The 27,297-nt window shown below is 37.8% G+C and overlaps 2 protein-coding genes across 2 annotated transcripts in view; one reads left to right on the top strand and one right to left on the bottom strand.

Annotated features, from left to right (window-relative positions):
• nrsn1 (neurensin 1) overlaps nucleotides 1-5,176 on the top strand; it is a 7,191-nt gene extending 2,015 nt beyond the window's left edge. The window contains exons 2-6 of the mRNA XM_030750906.1: nucleotides 1,542-1,657; nucleotides 1,845-1,937; nucleotides 2,101-2,219; nucleotides 2,453-2,640; nucleotides 2,772-5,176. Of these exons, the coding sequence (XP_030606766.1) occupies nucleotides 1,559-1,657; nucleotides 1,845-1,937; nucleotides 2,101-2,219; nucleotides 2,453-2,640; nucleotides 2,772-2,875 (603 nt within the window). The 5' untranslated portion in view covers nucleotides 1,542-1,558 and the 3' untranslated portion in view covers nucleotides 2,876-5,176. The remainder of the gene's footprint in view (nucleotides 1-1,541; nucleotides 1,658-1,844; nucleotides 1,938-2,100; nucleotides 2,220-2,452; nucleotides 2,641-2,771) is intronic.
• A 2,340-nt stretch (nucleotides 5,177-7,516) lies between these two features.
• LOC115794788 (doublecortin domain-containing protein 2) lies at nucleotides 7,517-27,297 on the bottom strand. The gene is made up of 9 exons (XM_030750435.1): nucleotides 26,808-27,297; nucleotides 25,834-25,888; nucleotides 23,113-23,189; nucleotides 22,734-22,868; nucleotides 22,401-22,550; nucleotides 21,586-21,640; nucleotides 20,970-21,147; nucleotides 10,513-10,580; nucleotides 7,517-9,047 (listed from the first exon to the last, which is right to left on the bottom strand). The coding sequence occupies exons 1-9, from the start codon at nucleotides 27,092-27,094 to the stop codon at nucleotides 8,331-8,333; spliced, it is 1,722 nt and encodes a 573-aa protein (XP_030606295.1). The 5' UTR covers nucleotides 27,095-27,297; the 3' UTR covers nucleotides 7,517-8,330.

Here is a 27,297-nt window from a genome sequence, read left to right as displayed (position 1 = left end):
ATACAAATGCATCATAGCACCAATGCTAAAAGACGCATTGTGTGCATCTATGAGGTGCTAGTGACTTTGAGAAAGCTGCAAAAGAGCAGTGCTGGTTGCCCTTGAAATCATTAATCCACTAAATATAATAATAATACTATATTATTAGCGATTTATTAATTTTATATTATGCAAACTAACGACAAAGTAGCATAAATGATAATGTTACTAAGTAGTAAACATTTTATTGGCTTTTAACAGTGAAATAATTTAGTAATGTGCAATTAACCATGAATGTAATAATTACATAGATTATTGTTATTATTATATGTTTTTTTATTTTATTAATAATATTGTAAATAATTTACTAATTAGTTTAGTAGAATGTGCTTCCAAATACAAGAGGTGTGTAACCCTTGCGGTTTCATCTTTCATGTACATTACAGTAGGTCTGATGCATCAGAATGTATATTAGGCCATTGGTTGTCTTATGAGTGCAACCTAAGTTAGTTTTTTTATTGTTTTAACCACAACAGTATTAGTTTTTACATAATATCCTGTTGTCATATATGACTAGACTATTGCGTAATTTACAAAGCAAACTGTAATTTGCACTGTAGCAAATTGCAAAAATATTAAGTATATTGCTTTATCTGTGGAACACAGCACAATATGTTTTTTTGTTAATGTTTTCATTTAAACTTCATAAAAAAGAATATTTTTCTAAGTATGTCTGCACCGTCTGCGTTCAACTGAAACATTATTGAATCTAAAGAGTCATATGTCATGCTTTATTTCATAACAGCAGATAAGCAGAATGCATCATTAAACTCAATGTCCTAAAGCACCCATTCCTTCAGTACAATGTTATATAACAGGTGTGTGAGGCTGCATGCCTATGTGCCCAAAAGCATAAATGTACTGCACATGTGTGTGTATGTGTGTGTGAAAACATGTATAAACAATTTGACCAGAAACTGTGTACATAAACAAAAACAAAAACAAACTGTCTGTTCTAAACTCCTACTGCCTGCAGCACAAACTTGCTCATAAACATGAATATACATGTGAAACTGAAACAGCCTCAGCCATGGGGCTGTAGCTGTGGTGAGCAGAGCAGCCTTTAGTATTGTCACTGACCAGCTGCTTTCATGGTAAATCTATCTGCACAACTTAACAAATCCCTCTGATGCCTCTATTGTTCTTGAAAAACTTTGGTGATGAAAAAACATTTCATTACATTATAACCACACTCTCCTTTTGCTGTTGTTGCCAATTCTGAAATTGGCTCTTTCTGAACAAGATTTCCCCCATTAAGTTAAGGTTTCCATTGTCTGGAGGGATATGCATGCACATTTATTTAATGAAATTTAATGAAATGTCCTTGCTCTGCAAAGAGCTATGATTAAGAACAGATGTGAGAGTTTAGTTTCCTTTCAAATCACTTGAATTTAAATATGCTGAAAGGTTATTATACATGCTTTGTTTTCTAAGTGATACCACAAAATTATTGCCTACCCTAGCTTTCAATGAAGCATATATATATGTGTGTGTCTTCTCAGGTAAACAGACGTGAAGGATGACTTCTTGCTCAGAGATCTGTGGGTCAGAATATGGTGAGCAAGTTCAAACCAGTGGAAACTACCAGCAGTATGGAGTCCGCTCCTACCTACACCAGGTGACAGTGTAAACAGACAGCATGCACAAAAACAAATACATTATGTTGTACGAACAATTCTCTCCTAGAAAAGTCACAAACGCATAAACGCTTCATCACATAATCACCAGACCTTTATATCTTGTGGGTTTGTTTTCAAAATGTGAATTTTAAGAACGTATATGCCTACCTTTGATTCCTTATCCAGTTTTATGAGGACTGCACAGCTTCTATCTGGGAACGTGATGAAGATTTTCAGATTCAGAGATTGCCTAGCAGGTGGAGCTCTTTACTCTGGAAGGTCAGGTTAACCTTTAGCTTGTTCAACCAAAACAACATCTTGTCCGCTACTAGTTAATTGATATTATGCAACTAAAAAGAATGCAACCAATGATTGACAACTGTAACAATATCTGCATAAGCTTTTTTTGACTTGCATTATTCTTTGGCTTCTTCTTCTGCAGGTCTGTCTCGCGTTCGGTACTCTGATCTTGTTTGCGGGCCTCATTGTTGTTTTGGTAGGTTATGCCACTCCAGCCAAGATTGAAGCATTTGGTGAAGATGATCTGCTCTTTGTTGACAGGTATAGAAACAGTACAATATATGAATGGTGAAGAATTTATACCATCTTTGCTATTCTTAAATAGCAAAGGTCACATAGACTTAACATTATATATTTTATTTCAAGTAATTACCTATTAGTCTTGATCAAGTTCAAGAGCAGTGTTCTGCCCATACTGTCTCTTCTAAAAAAAAAAAGACTGAAAAAAAAACTTCTTAGCAAATGAATTATTGCTTTAAACTGTTTTGAAACAGCCATGCCGTCAGTTTCAACCGTGCGCTGGATGTTTGTAAGCTGACTGGTGCTGTGCTGTTCTGTGTGGGAGGCACCTCCATGGCTGTGGGTCTCCTGCTGTCTGCCTTTGCCAAAAGCTACTCCAAAGAGGAATTGTTTCTGCAGCAGAAGTTTAAGGAGAGGCTGGCAGATCTGCAAGCAACAGTTGGTAAGTTTTCATTCTCACCTTTCCTGCTATAATGCATAATTCAGTGAACTTTAGTAGTAGAGTAAGTGAAAGGATTCTGCTTTTGCATATAAATATGAACATCACAATCACAGGAACTGCTTATGCTGCAGGTACTCCAATAATGAGAGCACCAACTCCAGGAGACGGAAAGGTGCCAGTCACACTTACCAAAGTCCAGAACATCCAGCCAGTGACCACAAAGTCGAAGCCTTGATCAATGCTGAAGTCAAGGCATAAATTGAAGTGAAGGTTGTATGAGGACTGGTGTGTGTCTGTCAATCCATGTGTGCAATTTCTCTTTTTGAAAGGTCAGCTTACATAACTGATAGTATTGGTTCTTCATCTTTGTTTGTTTGACATTAAAACCTGATTTTAAAGACTTGAAAAGGATGAACAAAATTTAGGGGTTGCTTTTATCAGATGTATGAAACAGTAACACAAAAAACACACACTGTCTTATTCAGAAAAGAAGTCATTAAGAAATTCACAGAAGGCATCCACAGAAAAACAACACTGTCGTTTGCACACAGAGCCTTTTTTTTTCTGTCAAGAGAATTCTCCCTTTTGTAAAAAGAGAATGTTGTTACTGCTGGAGGGTGACGAGTAGCAGATGCAGTCTTTGATGTTATTGGCTCCTGTTCCCAGAAATGATCAAAAGTACAGCTGAACACAGCAATCATTATCTCTGCCTAGAGACCATCAGGATCAGTTCATGTATGGCGTTATTACTTGATAAGAGTGCAAATGTACCATATTTATCTCAAACATTCATCCAGGCTGACAACGAGAGCCGTGAATCACAAAGTATGAATGCGGTAACTCAAAGGTCTTAACTTTCCTAAAGGTTCACAGTGTCCTAACAGATTAGACACAAATGCAGATTAGAAGAGACAGTATGGGCAGATTTCTGTGTCTATCTTCTGTCTTATTAGGCCACTGACCTTGTTTCCTTCAGTAAATCTTCAGACAGAATCAATACACGAGACCAGACAGGCTGATGAAAGTTACATTGAACCGGACAGAGCATGTAGAACAGTACGATCTGTCAGATTACTTTCCAGATATGGCAAATAAGACATTCATCATGCCTACTATCATTTCTTTCATCGTTTTTTTAATACCTAAACACTCTCCCCTTCCCGTGTCTCCTTTTCACTCTGTGACAAATGCAAGTTTGTAGACACACACGTATCCATCAAAGCAGACAGCGTTTTAAATCAAAATGTTAATAGCCACCAGACATGAAGACGGGTGCATCGAGAGACACAACGTGACACACGGGTTACATAACAAAGGGATGATGAGAGCACATGCAGCTCTCCAATGAGAAATCAGCGACATCATATTTGACAGCACTAATGGTTGAATTAAAGAGATTCAATAACTGCCTTCCTACTATCACACACAAAACTTGAAATAGCATTTATAGACAGCAAGGTTTAACACCAGTGAACTGATAAACTCTGACACCACATTTTGGTTTATTTTTTTGTTTTTTGTATAGATAATTTGTTTATGTACTGTATCGGAAACTGAAGGAATGAATATTAAGAGGGTTTCTGTTTCATTCATTCCTGTATTTTATACAAGTATTCACACTGTAACTGTAACTTAGAAGCACAATAAGCTGATAATGGCCATGTTTTGCTGCTTTTTAATACACTGTGTCTACCTACATGCGTTACAAACATTTTTATTACAAATACTGTAATTCTACCACTTTAAAAGCCTGTTTTTGCATTGTTTTTCTTGCAGTGTATCTTTGGTTTCATCATTGTAATATGACTTTCATATCATATGACTATTATATGAGTTTTTTTTTTTTTTTTTTTTTTTAACTGTACTTGGTTAGAACAATGCTGCTGTCCAAGCTACAAGCCTCCCATGCTGCAGGTCTTTCCAAACTATATTTCATCATCAGATCCAGGCAGCACAGCTCGCATATTTACTGTATAAAATGTTGAGATGCTATGGTGACTACTATTGTCTGTGTAAGTTGACCTTTTCAATATTATTCTTATTACCTCCAATCTTCTGTCTTTTTACTATTATTCAAAAAAAAAAATCCTGATGTCATTTTAACACATTTGCTCTCAGATGCAACACAGAAGCATAGTTGTAACTATGAAAAAGAAGTTAGTAATAAGCAAGGCATTTCATTTTCAAGATACACAACCACTGAGCTGCAGATCTTCAGGACATGAAGAAAAGCCAAGTTGTTAAACAAGCCATTATGGACAAACCTTCTAGTGTGGCGAAGACTTTAGCAAGCAATCAGTGCTGATTTTTATGCTTTTCCCTGCTGCATTACAATCTCAAATCCATAATGGATTTTTTTTTCCTGCTATAACTCTAACTTCAAGTATTTCCTGATGTAACAGTGGATCATCCTAGTAAATTTAAAAAAATGATGCTATACTTATTGGAGAACAGATTGGATAAAGAACAAATATAAATCTGTCTAAATGCAGTATGTCTATTTTTCAAACAGCACAATAAAACTGACATATCGGTGGATCAGAAATGTGTGAAAATTATATATGCAGCACATTGTGCAGTGAGCTGTCAGACTGGTGGCTTAACTGTTGATAAAACTTTATACCTCCCAACAGCAGTGGGTATAAAGTGGTATAAAGTAGGAGTATAACATGGCTTAGCTGATAATATTTTATGTCTCCCTGCAGAATTAAAAATACTTCCCAGTTGTCAAATGGGTGAAATGTTTTATCTAATTTTAATTTTTAATCTTCCCTGCTGTTTCACTGTAAAATCTCACAGTTGCCATTTATGACTGTGCCAAACTGACACTTTTACTTCCTAAATTCCCTGCAGGGTTAGTTAAATATACAATACTAGTTAAGTAAGATTTTGTGTTCCTCAAGATATGGTGCCTTCCTCTTTTTCTTAATGAAGAAAAACTGCAAAATGAGTTATGATTATAGATTTAAACTGCCATTTATATAATTATGGTTTTAAGGTCATTCAAGCAAGAGGTTAATAGTGTTCTTTTCTACACGCTGTAGATGCTCTTGTTGCAATCAGCTGGAAGGATGTCTTATTCATGGCCCTATTACCACGCCCACATGCATGCACACTCACAAAGCACACAGAGTGACTGGTGGAGGAGATAACACAGAATTGATGGTGACTCCAGAAATAGCATCTTGAGGATCATCACCTCAACCAGGGGTCTTATGACTCACATACACTCCGGCCCCCACCTCCTCTGCTTTATGCTGTGTCTTTTTTGCTTTCTGCTCTCTCATTCTCCCTCACCCTCCCTCTCACCCAGGTTCCCTATCTCTCTTGGGAAGGTGACTCACATACACACTGACTGCATGAATCCCAATTTGAACAGCTGCAGGGATGAGAGGGCAGTGGGGCCATCACACATACTGAATTCGATCACAGTTCATTTTTCCTGCTTGTGGGAGGTGGTTTATAGTGGATTTATGGAACTTTGTTTCAGGAAAAAATGGTAAAGTAAAATTATGGAATGAGAGTAAGAAGAATGCCTCTCCAAAAATATCACTTGTCTTCCTGTCAGGGTGAAAGCAGCTAAAGACCAAGGGGAAGTTTCACAAAGACAGGCTGAAGGTTTCTATCCAGAGAATAATGAGATATTAGTTAAGGTAGATGTCTAAGTGTGTTACAGAAACAACCACATAACAACTTATGCTCACTTTTAGAGTTTGTAGAATATTCTATGGGGAAAACTATAACTTCAATACCAAGAAAGTTGGCACTCTAAAATGTAAATAAAAACAGGAATGTGAAATGATTCACAGATCTCACAAACACATTTTTTTAATTCACAATAGAAGATAGAAAACTTGTCAAATGTTTAAAATTTGACATTTTACAATTTCATGAAAAATGTTAGCTCTTTTTGACTTTGGCACCAACATGTCTCCAAAAAGTTGTGACAGATCCAACAAAAGGCTGGAAATGTAAGTGGCACTAAAAAGAAACAGCTGGAGGAACATTTTGCAGCTAAATACGTTAATCGGCAACAGGTCGGTAACATGACTGGGTATAAAAAGAGCATCTTAGAGGCAGAGTTTCTTAGAAGTAAAGATGGGCTGACGTTCACCAATCTGCAAAAAACTCTACAAATTGAGGAACAATTTCAGAATAATGTTCCTCAATGTAAAATTGCAATGATTTTGAATATTGCATCAACTATAATAGATGCAATTAGATTAATAATTGGATCTATAATAGATTAATCAAAATTAATGCATGGGCTCAGGAACACAAAGCTGTTCTGTGGTCAGACAAATTGAAATTTGAGATTCTTGTTGGAAAACATGGACATCGCATCAGTTCCAAAGCCTGCATCTCTAATGGTGCGGAGGTGCATTAGGGCCTGTATTAGCTCCCATTCAGACGACATCTTTTTTGGGCAAGGCCTTGCATATCTGAACAAGACAATGCTAAAACTGCAAACTGCTTCTATTACTGTATGGCTTCATAATCGAAGAGTCCAGGTGCTGAAATGGGTGACTGTGTCAAAAATTTGGACTGGTACTGTGTGTGTGTGTGTGTATATATATATATATATATATATATATATATATATATATACACACACACATATATTTTTTCTGTTTTAAATCTAATAAAATATGAGTTCATGAGATTAGAAAATCATTGCATTCTGGTTTTATTTACAAAAATTATTTTATTTGTACTATTCTTTTTGCCAGATAAAGTTTATCACTGAAATATCAGAATTACACAAGGCAAGAAAACAGTTGAGGTTATTTTCTTTCCTCTCATGTTTTATTTTTCTGGAAGCAGATGAACATTGACAGTAGCAACATTACAAAATAATAATGATATGAAATTGATTTAAAAAAATAGACTTTGAAACTACAGATCAGTGACAGAAACCAACGTTAAGTGTAACAGTAGGGTTCTGGCTCACCACTTGCACTTGTTGAATCAATGTGCCTTAACCGGTAATGATTCTGTAAGTGTCTGGAACTATATTGAAGGGCTGGAACACCACTGTTATCAAACACATTGACTGACTTGCTGTGTTGCTCATGGTTTTGGATGGTGCTGAAAAACACTCATCTGGGAAGAAGCTCAGAGCCATTGTGTAGTTTCTCCTATTTTAAATTTTATTATATAATTTACCTTACCATGCAAAACCATGCAATATTACACATACCTTATTATATCTGCTTGAAAAGTTTGTATGAGTTGCCATGGAAGTCATACTCATTCCTCTTAAAAATAAGCAGAATTCTGTATTCAAGCATTAAATTTCAAATGGTACATGTATTTTCATTTCTCAGCATCACTCACAGACCGTGTATAATGAAACAATAAAGCAACCGATTAGGTAACAACATTTTACTGCAAAATAAGAACATATTACTCTATATTCTGTTTCAGACATCTGAAATATATGGTGTTTTTGTACTTTAGCAGAGAGCCATTTAAAGATTCAAGTTACATGCTCAGCATTACAGAAGTGCTTTTATTTAGGTGCAGCTTCTACAACACTATCTAGGAGAAAAAAGAAAAAAAACCTTCTCAGACTGCACTGTAGTCTTGCTTTGCTTTCTATAAATTTCTTCTGCGACCTTCATTATATATAGATTTTGTAACTTAATATTTTCAGTATTGCTTATCTGAAAACCTTTATGTTCTCTTTCCTATTCCTCTTTTTCACTTTTGTCTTGCTCTGCTTCACCTTCTACCTCATTATCGTCTCCACTGACCTCTCCATTCACCTTGCTCTCCTCTTCTTCACCTGACTCTTTGGTAGCTCCCTCTTTTGTTTCACTCGCATCTTCTTCTTGATTCCCGCTGCCTCTGCTACTTCTACCATTATCATTCTCTTTTGTCTCGTTATCTGACTGAGTCTTCCCTGGATCATTGCTGTTTTCTGTCTCTCTCTGTTCCTCCGCTGTGTCTACATCATTAGCGTGAGCTGCAGTGCTTTTTTCCACCTCACCACGGTCTTTATCTTTTATCTCTCCTTCTACAATTTGCCCCTTTTCAATCTGAGAAGACGTATGGCTTCCATCCTCAATCTCTTTACTGTCCAGGGTCTTATCACTGCTAGATTCCTGCTCTTCACTCTTAAACACGTCCTCATTCTCTTCTGTGGCCTCCTCCTTTTTTCCTTCTTTTACCTCCTCCACTTTCCCCATTGCCATTATTTCTTCTTCTTTCTCTTTTCCAGCTTTTTGTCCACCAATTTCCATTTTTTCTCCTCCTCCCTCTTTTTCAACGGTTGTCTCCTGGTTGTCCTTGATTTCATTGCTAGGTGAAGCATCTTCTCTGCCATTTTCAGAGGCAGCCTCCTTTTTTTCTTCTGGGTTTTCAATGTTCTCCTCTGCAGCATTTGTATCAGTAGCATCAAGTTTCTGTAATGCAGTAATGCCACAGAAGCAATTAATATTGATAAATATTTTAACAGATTCAGTATGTTGATTTTTTTTTCTGTGACCTACACTGTCCTGTTGATGCTATCTGCCTCTGTACATCATCACAATGGATTTTAAATTCAAACAATCAAGAAACAAACAATCAAGTGCAGGCTTTTATCTTTGCTTCAAGCAATTTCATAAAATTAGTGGATTAACTGTTTAGGAATTACAGCCATTTTATAGTTCTGACCATAAATAGTCCTGAATTTTCAGAGGCTTGAAAGTAATTAGACAGTTGACTGACAAGCAGTTTCGTGGCCAGGTGAGGCCTGTTCCCTCATTATTCCATGAGATGTTAAGCAGAAAAAAAATCTGGAGATGATTCCAAGTTTTGAACTTGCATTAATATCATTTCACTGCAAATCCCCATGTGAGAGCCAAAGAGATGATGCAAGTGAAGGATGAGATATTTAGTTTTGTTGTTGTTGTTTCAGCCTATGAGTGAAATAGCAGAAGAAAACTCTCAAGGAGGGAAGTGAAATTGTCCAAGTCTACAACCAAGAGATTCTTTCATGAATGGAAAGTGAATATTTACAACAAGGTGCAAATCGGTAGTTACACTAAAGAGCAGGAATGAAGGATTAGACTTCACCAGCAAATATCTAAAAGAACTTCCACAGTACTGGAAAAAAGTTTATTTGGACAGATCATGAAAAGATGGGAAGCATGGAGAAGGAAAGGAACAACTCACATTCCAAAGCGTACCACATCATCTGCCATACATTAGAATGTGTGGCTGCAACTGAAACTGGACCACTTGTGTTTATTGATGATGTGACAGCAGATAGAAGTAGCAGGATGAATTGTAAAGTGTACAGGGCTATACTCTCTGCTCAGATTCAGCCACATTCTGCAAAACTGATCATACAGCGCTTCACAGTGCAAATGGATAATGACCCAAAGCAAACTGCAAATCCAACCCAAGAGTTTCTCAAGAGAAAGAAACTGGATAATTTTCAAATGGCCAAGTCATTTACCTGATCTCAACATAGCAGAACAGCTTTTCAGTCACTGAAGCCAAATCTGAATGCAGAGAGACCCACAAACCAGCAGCAACTGAAAGTGGCTGCAGTAAAGGTTTAGCAGAACATCTCAAGGAGGAGGAAGCACAGAATTTGGTGATGTCCAAAGGTTCTGGACTTCAGGCAGTCGTTGACCGCAAATGATTTTCATACAAACATTAAAAACAATACTTATATTTAAAAAATCTTAGTTTGCGCAATAATTTCAGAGTTATGAAAAAGAGGTACTATGTATAAAAATTGCTGTAATTCTGAAACACTAAATGCAGGTCCATAAGTACTTTGTGATCCATGGAGATCTGTACTATATTATATTGTATACACACACACACACACACGCACACACAGACAGAGGGAGAGAGTGTGTGAGAGTGTACCACCTCAGCTCCATTGTCCTGTAGTGTTTGGCAATCAGCATTTCCTTCATCAAACTTGAATTCCAGTTCATCTGGAAAAAGAGGCGCATTTGAACTCAGCATACCAAATAAGTGAAGCTCATTTTACAGGAGAGAGGTAACTGCTTCTTTAAAGGAAAGGAAAAAAAACAAAAAACAAGTTAAAGCATGTTTTCCACTTGTGTTCCAACCTAATGTGTGATACTGAATATAGAAAAGGCTTGTTGGGGCCAGAATAACATACAGTAAAGGCAAATAACAAGTGTCATGCTATACTGGTGTAAATAAAATGTATTCACTTTCACACAGATGGAAGTAGACTTGACTTGCCTGGATACATTCAGATAAAACTGGATAAAAAACCAGTAAATTAAAATAAATGGGGGAAAATAATTTTATGGCTAAATGCAAAATACAACAAGAATTAAGTAGGATTTTATGACAAAAAATGCATCACTTATTGACCAACATCAGTTATGTATTTTGTCAAAACAGACTAATATAATGTCACTCCTGTTTTGTAAAAGCTCACCCTTAAATCTGATCATTCTTTGGGCACATAAAGGAGCCTAAGTGCTCCTTTATGTGCCCACTGCTCTGCTTTTCAAAACCCTGAAACCAAAATTTCCCCAGTCACTGCAAATTAATTCATTTCAGAAATCCAGAAAATCTGTCCCATAAATGGGCACTTTTTATTCATCCCTCAGTAAGCGACTTGTTGAAATTATTCAGCTTTTATTCAGCAGATGTTGTCAAATTTGACTAAATGCAGCACAAGAGTGACACCTGCTGGTCTAAAGGGAAAATACCCAAGATAATTTGATGCAAGTAAACAACTTCCCCTAGACAATGGGAGTGTGCAAGAGAGAGCCAGTAAGCATTTTAGAAGCTCATTTGGTGATCTAAATTTTACACTGAATGGCTAACACTGCCTTTGTCATTATTATCACCACTGCAGTAATCATCCTAATCAATCCCACAGCTACGCAAGGTGTTTTTCTACTTTAACTATTGGTTTTGTACCATATAACGCAACAAATATGATGAACCATAACAATCATCCAAGCACACTAGCTGCCTGTATAAGAATATATCCTTCAGTTTCCCCCATATGAAACAACATTTAGTCATTTACAATCTAAACTGCTGTAAAGTGATACTGGGAGTCCAGGAATTTAAATGAAGTCATACTACAACTCCAAACAAGCTCAGCAAGGCAGTTTTGTTGGAATGCAAAATGAATATGGGGCTTTTCTATTTTCATGTGAGCATGTGCATCAAAGACCTTGGAGTAATTAACCCTAAACATAAGAGGAAGACAAGTATACGCTCTGATAAACAACATAATTACACACTTGTTTTGAAACACTGGATGAGACTGAAATTTCTAATCAGAAATAAGCATTGAGTGAGGAAAAAAAAAAAAAGAACACTGCAATTAATGCTTTTAATATTAGTTTTCCTTTCTACACATACCAGTTAAGGAAGAAAAATGACTCCGGTGGAGATTAGAAGAGTTTATGGAGACATTTAATGCATTTCAAATGCAAAACTGATTGAAGTTTAGCCATGGTGGGAGATGAAACGTTATGGTAATAATAACAGACCTCTTTAAGAATATTTTATGGAAATCACTCGCATTCATTAAGAGTGAGGGCCAAGCGATTGAGTGTAAGCAGTAAGCAGAGGAGGAGCTGCTATGACTCTAAACATCTTAACATGATTTAAGGATGAGGAACAGGCTCATGAAAATGCTAAATCAAATTAAATATGATATTTAGAATCTCCCCCTTCTCATTGCAGTAGATCCGGAGTCTGGCATCGCAAATGATTGGACTGCTTTATGTATGTGTGTGCAAGTGAGTGCAAAATGTGTCTGACTTTTTCCTTTTATAATCAAGGCAAACACACACACCCTCCTCCACATGGCATACGCAGACAGAGCACACCCACATTTCAGAGGGTGCGCTGCATCCACTGGTAAGAGGTAAAACTGTATGCAACTGTAAGCACATATAACTACTCATATAAACAACTCTTGCTGGCATTATCTTGGAAGGTAAAGTTACAGATGATTGTTGCTCCAGAGAAATGCAATAAAACACAACTCAAGATGCAGTGATGGGCTAGATAGATTACACACACGCACTCACAAATAGAATCTGCTTGTAGCTATGCTGGATTTTTGCTGATCTACATCCTGAAAAACAGTTTAAAACTTGCCATAGAACATTTCTTCAAATTTAAGTCACAGAACAGTAGCAAAACAGGTATTTTATCATTGTGGCTACCTGATGGAAAGGATTGCTGATTTTTGCCTTGTTTTCAGATGCTGGAGCAAAGAGGTTAATACAGAGTTTAATAAACAAACGTGAGTGAAGAGGGAGGTTCTTCTAGCATGTTTTAAAAGCCTTTTCACTCCTTCGAGAAGCCTTTTAACGTCCAATAAATCTCTCCACGAGATATCGCTACCGCACTATTGCAAAGAAAACCATGAGTGAGCTTATCAAGGACATGTGTGACAGTCCTTTACTGACACTACACTGCTCTTTCTGTTGTGCAAATCATTCTCTAATTTGTGTTGGGACCAGTTAACCCAAATAAAAAACTATTAACCATTATATAAAACTATTAAATAAAGCCTTTTTTTAAACCAAATATTCCTGACCAAAAAAACACTACTGTACTCTACTGTGCAGCAAGATAGACATTTGCTATTGCAACATTTTTGTTGCTGATAATTATCAGGTATGACCTCTGACAGGGTGACACCTAGCCCGTAATTCAAAGCAAAACAAATAACTACTTTATACAGTAAAACTACTTTCTGCTGGTCACGCTGCATGTTTGATTTAGCAGATTTTTATGCAAGATGCTCTTCCTGATGCAACCCCCAAAGGACCCGTGTCTCCTCCCAAGATCAAACTGGGGAGCTTTCACTTGTTAAGTGAGTTTGTAAACCCCCTCCACTACGGACGCACTGCACTACACCATCCACTGTGTGCTTCCATTTATTTATTTACTTAACCTCCACAAGCCAAATCTACTTTAGCATTAAATGTACTGCAGTTAATACATTCTCAAATCTTGAAATTCTACTTAATGGACCTAAATCACTCCCCACACCACTCCCTGTATATCACTGGATGGTGCAGTAAACTGCATATTTACCACAGGATGATTTAATCCACTCAGCACATGCCAGAGTTATAGTTGGGTGTAAAACAACATGTGCAGTAATTCTGAATGGAAATCAAAGAACGTTGCCACTCAGCAAGTGCGCTCCAGTCACTGACCAGGGTCCTGTTAAAAATGTAATGGCCACATGTTTACGCGGGTGACCTGGTTGCTGTTGACTTCATATTAATCTGACGCATAGAAAAGCTGAGCAGCTTAGAATAAAATGTGATAATGATGTGATGGAGTTCAGGTACAGCCCCATGACTCCATGACAACATATGTAACTTGATGTTTAGAATGCTGATGGTTTGTAAATGAAAATTTGATATGTCAATAACTCCATTAAAGGATATGACAAATCAAACCTAAAGTCTTTACTCATGAAAACAGTTGGAAAATCTGTTCTTTGGGATTATTAGAATTGTAAGATCCACCTGTTTGGGAGCTTGGCATCTGTAACCAAAGCTATTAATATTACTGTTATATAAGGGTAGTGCAAATCCCTGCTATATTCTTAAAAAAAAAAAAAATATACCATCACTTTTCAAACACCTTGCATTAAAAATAGTAACAGGATGTCTCCGCTATGGCGTTATTACACATTAAGCATTTCTGCCTTTAGATTTGAGATTTGTTTCCATGAAACATCCGTGCACGCTCTCTCCGGTGAACATTTTCAATTGTGGAGAAAATTCCTCACATCTGCTTTAATGTGAAGCTCTGTGCTTAGATAGCTTTGACATTAAATCAAAGAAAACCTCCGCCTAACAATGTTGCAACCAGACAGGCAAAGTAATATTTATAAAGGTCACGGCTTCAGTTAAACGTTTCAATAATTCATGGAGCTTTTTCTCCTGCATGGTTCTCAAAGTTGCCTGAAATCTTGCCGGTGAGCATCTTCATTAAATAAAGGTTTTAATCTGAATGAAGGACGTCTAATAAGTGTAATATGGACACACATTAAAATGAGACTTCTTTTCTTTTCTACCCAAATGAAAGAAACATGATAGCATGACCAGCTTTTTTTTTCCCCCTTTTTAATAAAATGTTCTACAAGTTCAGCACTTAATGCCATTGGGTATAACATTTCCTTTTTTTTCTCCTCATAATTCAAACACTAATAAAGTCTTCTCTAAGTTACTTTAATAATTGATTTACATCTTTTCTGATAAGTGTTCATGTTCTCTTTATCCTCTAAAATACATTATATGGACTAAAGCTGGAAAAATATATCTTTAACACACAATGTAAACTTTAGATAACCACAAATGTCAGTTATTTACTCTTGCCATTCAGAGTGTAAGTCAAAGCTGTTTGTGTCTCTCAGACTGATAGTAACCCCACAGAGGCTCATACTCCAATCACACTCACACCAAGCTCTGAGAAATACTATAACAAAGAAAAAAAACCCTGCAAAGTAGACTAGAATAAAAGTGACAGACACGAGGAACATTTGTGTCAATGAAAGTGTCACATCACCCTAACCATATACTGTCACAGCGAAACACCTATTAACAGATGAATGTGGGAGATTAGTACAGCTTCCCCGCTCTTTAATCCAGTAATCCTGCATCAATGGGTCATGAAGAACATTTTTCTGCTGTAGTGAAAAGGAGGAGATGAAAGGAACAGGAGAATCCATAAGGAATAGCGCTGTCTTAAATTTGACATGAGTATGTGCACAAATGCACATAAAAACAGGCATGCGCACAAACTACACGCTGTAAGAACTTAGGAAATGGGAAAAAAAAGTGTTGCCATCATTCATCCCTCACTGCTTAGATTTTCTTTGACACAGGCACACGATTTAAGACTCACACCCTCTTTGTGTACCCGTCTCCTGCCTCCGAACACTGGTTTGAACCCTATTTCACTCTGACAGGCATTATAGATACATATGCTAACAGGGCTAATTCCTCTCAGCAGAATCGCGTTTTGTGACACCACAGGCTGAGGTTTGATCTGGTTGGTTGGCTTGTGCATACGCAAAGACATGCAGAGACAAGCGTAAGCACACAAACACACATACAAGCTCACTCACTCGTATCCAGCAATTTTTATTTCTCTCACATTCAACTTTCAAATAATACAAAGAATGGTCTCTTTCTTCTTCTTTTTCCTTTTTAAACCGAATTCAAATCAAAGTCTTTTCAAGAAAAAAATGTGGGAATAAAAAAAAAAAAAAAAAGTGTACATCCTTCATGAAACATACATAAGTACAGCATAAACCTCACTGGCTCCCACTGCCATCAAAGATGAGGTATAGTACATGAAAAGGAAGGAGAATGCTATACAGAAGGTTTTGTGTAAAGTGGATGCCCTTGAGGTTAATAATGCAAGCGCAGAAATCATGTATCTGGAATTCATCATCTCCAGATTTCTATATTTAAAACAAAGGGCATGATGAACCAATACTGAATCCTGAAATAGCGAGACTGCCTTGTAGGCGACTGTTAAATGCTGTGCTGAAAAGTTTGGCTTCCAGCTCTGTTAAGCATTACTACCGCCGCTTGTGTTACATCAGTCATTTATTGCACTGTGTGCATTTCTTCCTAAAAAAAAAAACAAAAAAAAACACGAGAATAAAATAGCATCCTGGATTTAAACTATTCCACAAAGAACCGTTACCTCACACTAAGTTGCTTAAGTACTTAAGGAACATAACCTAACTTTTCACTACCGCCTCAACACTTAATTAGTGCCCCTCCGCCCCCCACCCCCACTGTTAACGTATTAAGTAGGCATGTACACAGCGTGCAAAAGTTCAGATAATCAGTAGAACCCTGCTCTGCCTTTCCTCTCTCTCCTCTTGTGCATACCTTTTTATCAGTAATTTCGTCTTGAAGTACAAGGCTCTTTTGTTGATTTTCAGAGCAGCAATTTGGCTCCAGCGAGGGGCCTAGGCAACTAAAAATCTGCTTTGATGACTCTAAATGGAGAGATTATCCAAATGAAAGGCAATTATCCAAACCCCACCCATCCCTCTAGCTCTTAATATCTCTCTGAGCCTTTTTTTTCTCCATCCTTTTCCATCCAGTACTCATGCTCCATCATCCCTGGTTATTCATCAAATTCACTATTTGGGTCCACCTGTTTTCCTTTTTCTTCCCTTCTTCTCCACCATAAATGTTCTACTAGCTCCACCATCTCAGCCTTTTATTCCCTCTTCTCTCCTCCTTTATGCCCTATCACCTGTCCAAACACATACTTTTCTCCTTTTTGGTTCTGCTGCTTTCCCCCTCTTTTTTCCAAGAGAGCCATTAATTGAATTGGCCACAAAGGCCATTTAAGAAAGAGAACACTGAGAAACATCCCATTTCTATTTTGAGGCAAGCAACAATTGCTAATTGCTTACATACACGCTGTTTGTGAAAGAGAAAGCCAACACTGGCCAAATTGGACCAATAAACTTAAAAGAACTCTGGAACGATAAAGACTTAACCAACAAGCAACGTGTCTGGTTTATTAAGTCTTTTAACCCTTACATACTTTCATGTCTTCACAGTATGGCCTGAGTCAATTATTTTTACCTGGGCCAAGAATTTCCTCATACTAAGTGTCTTTTGAACTACAGATCTATACAGAATGTATAAACAGCCTTTCTGGCATTAATAAATTACTGATTAATTCTTAATGTTTCAGAGAGCAGGGAGGATCTTTCTTTTAGGTTTTAAAACACCAATTTTTTGAAAAAGTGGAAATGGCAACAGCATTCTGGAACTGTTGGGAATTATTATATAGGACTAACCATTACAACCTAAGCTTGTAGGAAACCTTACATCTGTGCCACTTTCACGTGTTTCCCCACACTCACTGAAATGGCAAATCAGGTGCCTTTATAATCTTATGACCCCTCCCATCCCCTCTGTTGAACTCTGTTTTAATCTCAGTTAGCTTACAATAAATGGATTCTAATTTGTTTATCTATGTTTCATGTCCCTGTAGCCAGATTTGTCAACCGAGGATTAGATCACCAGGGCCTCCGCCTCTGACCACTGCCTCATGGGCTAAGCTCAGGCCACCAGGCACTCTCCCTTGAGCAGTCCCCCAAGGCATGGCTCCAAGGTGAGGCCCCAGTAACCCTATGCTAGGCAAAGCAAACATTTCCCTTGATCTTCTCTTCTTGATAGGAGTTTTCTGAATGCAAGCAGTGGAAATTAAGTGCGTGTCTGGACTCTCCCTTAGACGTCCCGTGAGATGCTTGGTCATTTGGGAAGACCTCAGAATAGAGCCACTACTCCTCCACATTGAAATAAGCCAATTGAGGAGCCAATGAGGTGGTCTGAGCAGAGTCCCTAGGGTAGACCCATGCTGGAGAGATTATATCTCTCAGCTGGCTGGGAGCCTTGCTGTTCCACCTGAATCGATGCAGGTCAAATTTGACCCAAAACAGCTTCAATGCACAAAAATGTGTAGTACTTGTACAACAATATTTTCTTTTTGTGTTTTTTGGGTCACTTTAGAAAAAGTCTTCAAATTTCAGGCTAAAAGAATGACATTTACGACATTTTTACTGCTGTCAAATGTCAAAACGGGTCATATTTGACCCAAACAGCATGAAAGCCTGTAAGCCTGATGTCTTTGTTATACTAAGGTCAAATTCATTCCATTTATTCCAACTTTGCTGCACGAGTTGTCACACCTTACCCTCACTTGTCTTTGCTGTCACTCACTACTGTGTTCCCTCTAATGAAGCAGAAAAGTTAAAGGCTTTACAATACACCAGACTTCTGGCTTTAGCCTTAGTTTGTCTCCTGAGGACTTATAGACAGTGAGTAATGGGCACTGTCGAACACACACACACACACACACAAACACACACACACACACACACACACACACACACACACACACACACACACACACACACACACTAAACTCCATGTCGTAAACACAGTCAGCACACTGCAGAAGGAGAATCTCCAGTTACGGGGTCACTCTGTCCTTTTTTTCCTCTCTGTCATCAGGTTGCTTGTCCTTTCAGCTGCCCCCCTCCCCTCTCCCCAATCTCTTACCCCAGAGGCATCTTTCACAAATACATTTATAATGACTTGATGCTTTTATAATCATATAATATCTATTGTCTTGGTTCCAATGTTCCAGCACATCACAGATCTGAAGTGTGGGTTGCATGCTTTATACTTTCCACAGCCTCTGCCAGTCTGGCAACCTTTTGGCCGTGTTCCTTTTGGCACCAGAGGAGGGTGTATTTACCTCATGCCCAGCCAGCGCAGGATTTCCCAAAGGGAAAATAACACCAAACACCTCTGTGCTGCTTACTATCACCATACAAAGGTGATATGAACACTGTGTTCCTGCTGAAGCCAAATATCAGCACAACACTGAATTTAACCTGCCCTGGAAATGCTAATGGGTAATGTAATATGCTGTGTAAGCCAATATTTGTTCATGTTTGTGTTTAAGAACCAAAATAGACAAAAATAGTAAAGATGCCTTTGGAAAACCACAGCAACTCTTAGAGAGAATTCAGTACCATGGACAGAGACAAGCAGGCTGCCATTACTTACACTCTTTCTATGAACCCAAACAAATAAAGAAAATATTGTATTTAGTTAACATGAAAGGATTAAGAAAGGACTGTACAGGTCAAATGGTGAGGACTGCATGAGAAAGTGAAATGCTCTCAAAGCCATTCAAAGATCTCGTATGTCAGATTTTGTTCTACGAGCTGTCCATCTGTTAATTTGATTTTTGCTCAATGTCATCCAAGGGGCCCAATAATGCAACATGGTTTTCTGTGCCTGTAATATGACATGCCACACAACCTGATACGGAGGATTTTGAGGGTGACATTACAGGCTGCAAATGCATACATGCACATACAGACACAGAGAATGCACACACCACTGCACACACACTCCTCAGTCCTCTCGTCTGATGGAAAATGCCACCTCCTCTGAACCACAGCCACAAATTCTCCATGCTCTTTTGGGGTTCTGCTGTCAAATCTCCTGCCAGAGAGCAAACAGGCAACGTCTATTAGGAGCCACAAGATGACGTAATGTGGTTCATACCACAGAATGAGTTATAACAAGGTCAGCAGCAGTCTGCAGAAGATTTGCTTCCCTTTCACTGTAAAAAATAATACTATTAAAGAAAATGAATGGATGGGTGTATGGCTAGATAGATGGATGAATAATAATAATAATAATAAAATTAAAGAGTCCTAGAGCAGCAACAACTCCTAATTTCAAAAAAGAATGGCAGGTGCCATTGTGGACAATGCAAAGTTTCTGTAGGACATTATTATATGCCTATCACAAGAAGGTGACGTAATGTGCTTGTTGTAATAAAGGTTAATGCCATCATGTTAGACCTACTTTCAATATTTCATGACAAACGTTTTGCAGAGCAACAGTGCCACTGTGTGGACTTTTAAGAATGCAGCAGGTTACATAAGATTTCAGTGACAAGACATTGCATCATACTGTATGTCTCTATATGTTCAACTGTCAACAGCACATTAGCACCACTTGTGAAACATGGGATGGTAAATATTTATAGAAGGTTATTCAGACATAAGGTCAAGTGGTAATTAGTGTACAGCATTGTGACAGTGGCATGAAAAGTGTATATAAGGAGGATTATCTCCCACAAGCATGCAATATTACTCTATTGTGGATTTTTGAACATACACACACTCTTCCATAATCATCCACTTGCACACATCTAGCATGCTGTATAGACAGAAACTGAATACAGAAAGTGGTGATGATGATGATGATGATGATGATGAATTGTAGGAGGTTAACTTTTGCTGCTACAATAGACTACGTTAGCTCTGAGGTCAGAATATGTCAAAGAACCACTTCAATGTGATTTTTTTTATTTTTTTTGGACATTTTACTTCACTAACTCATTTTGATTCAAATGTGACATTTTTTTTGATGGAAGTGTTAAAAGAAGTACATATTAGTTATAATTGTATTAAAAATATATTAGAAACACACTACTTACTGATATAACAAGCAAATGCAAGCCACTAAAAACAATTAGTAAAAGGAGATGACTCGACTAACTGTATAGTTACAATTATAACCAACAAGGTTTTTATTCACTGTAAGCCAACAAACCCCTCAAATCTATACTCATACATTTATAACAGCTGCAGTTTCCCTTCTTTTTTTCAGGATGAATATGGCCCAGCTGAGCTTCAAAGCCACCATGAAATAAACAGGTGTAAATATACAAATTTCACTCCTTGACTTCACTCCATGATCTTTTATGTGTAGATGCATTACCATTGTCAGATGCGCCAGGGGTCAGGCTCTGTCCACTCTTCCTCTTCTTTAGGGAAAGTAGTTTGGCCTGAGAAAGCTCTCTAACAATAGAGGACAGGTGTTCTTTGTTGTGGCTTGGAGGAGAGGCCTTGAGAGACTCTCCATCTCCACTATCACTTCCCTGGACCGTGGATTTACTCTGCAGAAAGTGGTAGTCAGATTTACACTTCTGAAACTCATGACCAATAATAACAGTACTGTCAAGTATGGAGGGAAAAAAATCTACATCTTCTGTTTATCTAAAGCTGGGATTTTGAAATGAGTGCCAACTTTTTTTTAATGGCAATTTAGATTTAGAAGATATTAAGCTTGGTAATGACTAAGAATTGTGTAAGCCCATATGATGCTAAATTTAATTCAGGGTTAAAAATTTAGAACTGAGGAACCTCTCTTACACTGGAAGACCACCTTTTTTTTTAAATGTCGCTGTTTGATAGCCATCCCTAATTAACTTAAACCAACAGAACTATTCAGGAAAATAGATGCCTGCTCTCAGTGCTTTGCTTGTTAAAGAATAAGAATAATGGATAGGTTTTGTAGCTCACTAAATATTGGAAACAATTCATCCAGTTCTTACATTTTCACTCTGTTTTGAGAATCTGTAGAGTGGGGGCAGAGAATAAGCTTTCATTCTGTGAACAAAAAAACAACAAAAAACAGAAAAAATGTATCAACAAATGTTTGATATTTCAAACCACAGACATAAAGCACTGCAATGTAATATATATATAGGCTACAGCTTGAACATCATTAATAACATCTGTTCATAACCTTTCTTATATCAATATATCTCTGTGCTTTGTAGTCTGTCTTTAATTAAGAAGTTCTTCACAGCCATGTGTGATGTATCTCAATGTGTGTTTATATATGCACGTTTCATCATACACAGAATAATTACATTTTATACTTCCAAAAAGCATAAAAATCATTTCAACACCTTCATTCAGATGGAACACATATGAGGATTGTAGCTTCCAAGAGAATTAAAATGTAGATATGTAGCCCTAAAGGAGTAATTATTTGCCCCAGTGGAAAAGATAAAAGCACAAACTGTACGGTTTCCAAGAACTATCCCTGGTAGCTATAGTATTCTATTTTTAACGTATCACAGCTCTTCATGAATGACTCAGGACTACACATACTGATGGATATTAATAATGTTCATCACTCAGTGGTATTCATCTTCAGATAAATAAATCATTCTATTGCAAAAAAAAAAAAAAAAAAAAAAAAAGCATGTTTTTTATGTATTTATTTAGGATCTATCACATGGAAATTTTTAAACATAATGTCATGATTTTGCAGATTTTAGATGTGTGACTGATGAACCTCAAGCATTCATTTTTTTTTAATCAAGCAGTCAGTCAGTAGGCAAAACATTACTTTATTTACCCTTTGACTCTCCTTGTCCCTCTGGGTTTGCTGAAGAGCAGATCACTGTATTGAAGTTTCTTAAACTTTTCTCTTCCCACAGCCACATAAAGCTGACCGCTTTCCAGCTGATTCCCCTCAGTGACCTGCTGGCCTTCAAAGGTGTAGAGACTAGAATGCACAAAGAGAGCCAAAAGCATGTGTTTGCACCAGTTTATCAAAGCATTGTTGAATAACTTCATTAATCACCACGTGATAATTTATTGAGCTGGTTGAAAAATTAAGCATATAGAGTTTTGTCTGAGGTTCATTATGTTGATATAGTAAACCATTAAGTGTGCAAACAAAACCTACCTTCTCACACCCCCGAGGACTCTTAATCCCATCTTCTCTGTAATCATTTCTAGTACCTTGTCAAACTGGCCCAGCATCCTCTGGTGGACCAACAGCCTCACTGCAGAGTTCAACATATCACCATTTGCTACCACACTATGGAAGGGAAATGCACACAGTTGAAGTAAAGCAGAACTTTGATATAGAGCGTTTCAGTTTGTCAGCTTGTCAGCTTGTCAAGTACGATTATTCTTCTCTGTGTTTTATGTTTTGTTACCTATGACATTATTGTCCACCTCTTTAAAATGACAAAAATTAATTATATATTTAAGTCATCTATTGAAGCTAAATAATGGGATAACTGCAGAAAAAGTGAACTTAAAACCTTCATAAAACTTACAATATAGTGCATGGCTCCTTGATGGGTTTCAGAAATCGAGCTGACACAATGATTCTATTTGGTGGAAATGGTTTTGCCTAAAAAAAAAAAAAAAGAAGAAAGTCAAAATCTCAAAGGGTAAATAAGTCTATGTCACACATACAACTGTTAGTTTTGGTGTTCCGAATAAATTTAAATTATCTAAGTGGTATTGGCATATTGTGGCGTAAACTACGCTGAGTAAGTTGAGCAAAAAATGGTGGCTCATTTCTGTTTGTGATAAGAGGATTAAGTTGAAAGCTTGTTAGTAGATCATTGTCCACTTGGGATCTGGAGGCTGAGAACAACAGGCCTGTACAAACCTTACAGATCAACGCAAGCTCTAGAGCCAAAGTGGCCTGCAGAACCAGAGCAACTAGTGATACCAGTGTGACAATAATTTGATATCTTTATAAAATCATTTGAACCAATACAAGGTACAAAGCAAAGAATGTGCAACATCAAAAGCTTTTACTCCTAAAGGGAAAGAAAATCAGCTATAGTTCACACTAAAATAATCTCCGATGTCCATGACAGCAAAAGAATGAGTCCCTCAGTAATCTGAGGTTCCACAGAGGGAGCTCTGCAGGTCTTGCACCACAACACCTGTAACCTACTGTGACTGTGAGACTAAGACTTGCATCCTGGGGGGGGGTATTGGATAAGGGAGGAGGTCTATTGAAAAGTCTTCTGGTGTCAGTGAGTGTAACCTGGCAACTGAGGCATGAAGATCAGAAGTAAAATGCAAAAATTCAAAAACCTTACATAAAACAAAGAATACCATAGAGAAAGGCTTTGGAAACCACAGATCATCATTAAATAAAACAAGCATTTTAACTCACAGTACTCACATCAAAAATCCTGAAATCTGCTGTTTGTTACAGAATGCAAATGTTTATTATCATTTTTTTGTGAGACCACTGAGACCTAGCTAACCAATCAATTCAAGAACAGAACAAGCAACAAGGCATGCATCAGTCTCTAGAGACCTCCCACAAAGTTTGTTTTTCTACTGATTTATCAGCATATCATTCTATAGTGGCCAAAAAGTCCCTGCAGCTCATTTTAGCTTCCTTGCACACATTTCACTTAGCAGCAACAACAACAAGGGAAATGCCTCATTCTTGAAATGTAGCCATTTCAATGCAACCTTTACCACATCGCAAACCTACTGGGTTATATCTTGAGGGTGCACATGCCAGAAACCGCTTTACTAATTAGACAGCACTAATTTTTGAATTTGCACACAAGGTACTGCATCTCAACTGCTGGTCGAAATCACCAGCACCACTTTTCATCTCTAACTGTAGATCTCAAAGACTCCACTGGCGTGCCAGTATTGCTGTTTATATAAACCAGGTAATCTGATTACTGCTTGAAGTGAGTAGTCTCAAGAGCATCCAATCGAACTCAGAGCAAAACAAGCACATTTAAAAGAGAAAAGAAAACATAAGGACAACAGAAGACTTGCTATGAGCAAAAATTGCAACTGTTTCCTTACAGCAGGGATTATCATCAGATTGTGACTCCTGTCACATGAAGAAGCTGCGTCATGAGAGAAATCTTAAAATGCATATTGATTCTGTAATTCTCTGAAATCAAACAAATAACCATGCTAACTACCCAGTCTGATGCAATCAGGCAGGTTTAGTAGGGTACTGAGAAGCAGGGTCCTTGTCAACTAAATTTGCTCTTATTATGCTCACCAGGCAATCACAGCACCCACAACAAGCCGTCAAGGTTATCTATAATGAAAGTTCTTGCAGCGAGTGATGAGACACAATCAAGAGCACGTTCTCTTTGTACAATAAGCAGGTTACAGTCAAGAGGAGCAGATGTCAAATAGTATCTTTAGAGCTGCGGTCATAATTAAAATAAATAAATAAATAAAATTATACATTTAAAAATGGGCTGCACACTTTTCAGAGTACCCTGACAAAAACTTGAGAGCCCCATTATTTTCTCTGACAGCAATTAGCATGTCAAACTCTGCACCTCTTCGTTTCATGATGTCTTGTCCATAATGGAAATGAAGTCATCAAGATTTGGCGTTTTGTGTTCCGCTAGACCACTCTGTGCTTTCCCCAGGACACATTTTATTTTTCAAAAATAAATTTTAAAAAATGGAGGTCATCTTGAAGTTGACTGGAGTTGACTTTCAAAATAATTGAAGCTGTGGGCTACTTGACTTTAAGCTGATCTTGCTTTGGCTCTGACTTCATAGCTACATTAAAGATGCATTAAAAGGAGGGATGATTATGATCCATAAATCAATAATGCATGGACACTGAGACGACAACAGTGTGATTCCTCACAGAGAACAATTAGAGGGGGGATGTTAAACATAACACTCTGCTTAAAGGATCTGCATAAAATCATTACACTGTGGGTGTTCCCAAATCTTCATTTAGTGGCAGTTTCAGATGTTGAAAACTGGACATAACAATAGTTGTGTAGTTGAAGTATAGCTACTTTTAACACATTAAAGCATAGAATGGAACTTGCGGACCTGCCCTAGTAAGAGAGCATTTGCACACCAAGACGACCTGGATTATTGGAAATGTAAATTATGCAAACTGCTTCCATCTCTTCTAATTGTTGGTATGATACCAGTTACAAAAATTCATAGGAATTCCAGGCTGTTAAGGGCGTTATCCTCCAACAGCATGACACTTACTTACTTTTGCAGCACTTTTTCCTTACCTGCATTGGAAGGGTCCGCATCATTTTCTTCTTCCTGGAGCCAATCTGTAGATAACTAAAAAGGATAAAGTAAAGCTAAGTTTACTGTTCCGTAAAAGGTATTCTGCAGCCCACAAATGAAGGATTTTTTAAAAAAATTTTTTCCAGCAGTTAGGGATGGGAATGTGCTAACACATGACAATTTCAAGTGGGAGACAGCAATTATCCTATGTTGTAGCTGTGCTGACAGTTAAACAGCTCCAATTTAGCCACTAGTCACAAATACCAAATATGCAGCTTTTTACTTGCAAAAAATATTTTTTATACAGAGACAGTTATTTTCCTGCATATACCATCTCTTGCATCATCACAACTGATTTTCCACACATTTTTTCTGAATATTGAAAGAAAGAACTGGCATGCACTGCGAGGGGGAAGTGGGATCATAACTTCGCTAGCGTATCTTCCCTTGGGAATTTGCTGTAAAAAATAAGAGGATGGAGACAGTATACAAACGGGACAAATAAGCTACCTGTCAGCTGCTTCATCACTGCATTCTATGAATACGTGGCCGCTCAAATCTCATTACCTGCTGCATAAGGCCACTTATTTTTAGGCTGGGGCAGCGCACGCTTCTCTACAGTGCTGATCTCGTTTACCCCATGCTGTGACTCAGCACTGGCGCAAAGTTTTAAAGCTCCAGTCTGATAATTGCTTCAATTTGCTTAGGTACACAATGGCATAGCGGCTACATTGATTATGAGACACAGTACGAATATTTCAAAACAAATTTTAATGAGTCTCAATTAACAGTGATTGCTGATTACCAGCTTGTCCTCCTGAACGCAGCAGCAACTGGTAGATGGCTTATTCCTGGTCATCGACAGCTGTATGCATCTAATATACCAGTATTTAAGCAAGTGTGTGTAACGGCATATTGAGAAAAACTTTAAAAGTAGGCCAGCGTATTTGTCTAAACCATAGTTCATGCTTACTCTAGCTTTTTGAATTTTTCCCTTCCAGCAGCGACGTACTGCTCCCCGCTCTTCAGGTTCTCCAGGCTGTCAACTTTGTGACCTCCTCTCGGTGTGTAAATGTTTCTTACCGCTCCAAACGGGGCTTGTATCCCCCCCGTCACCTCTCTTAGCAAAGTTTCAAAGTTGCACACCCTCTTTTGGTTTACCACTATTCGGCGAGCCTCGTAGTACGCGTCACCATTACGGAACATAAAAACGTTCTTCACCACGGGCTGTGACAGAAAGTTTGGCTTCTCCGAACTCATCTTTGCGCGTAAAAGCGACACAGGTTACAACAGACTCATATTTCAGTTGCATAGGCCATTATAACCTTATTAGAGTTGTTCCATTCTGGCCAAAAGTTCTGGGTTGAGTAGGAAGGGTAAGTGGAGAAACAAAATGCTGCACGCAGATCTTCGGTCAGCAGACTGGACAGAGGCAGAGTCCAGGGGAAGAAAAAAATAAAGGC

Source organism: Archocentrus centrarchus, chromosome 16 (assembly GCF_007364275.1).
Source record: "Archocentrus centrarchus isolate MPI-CPG fArcCen1 chromosome 16, fArcCen1, whole genome shotgun sequence".
Classification (NCBI taxonomy): Eukaryota; Metazoa; Chordata; class Actinopteri; order Cichliformes; family Cichlidae; genus Archocentrus; species Archocentrus centrarchus.
This window is presented reverse-complemented; position numbering and strand designations above follow the sequence as displayed.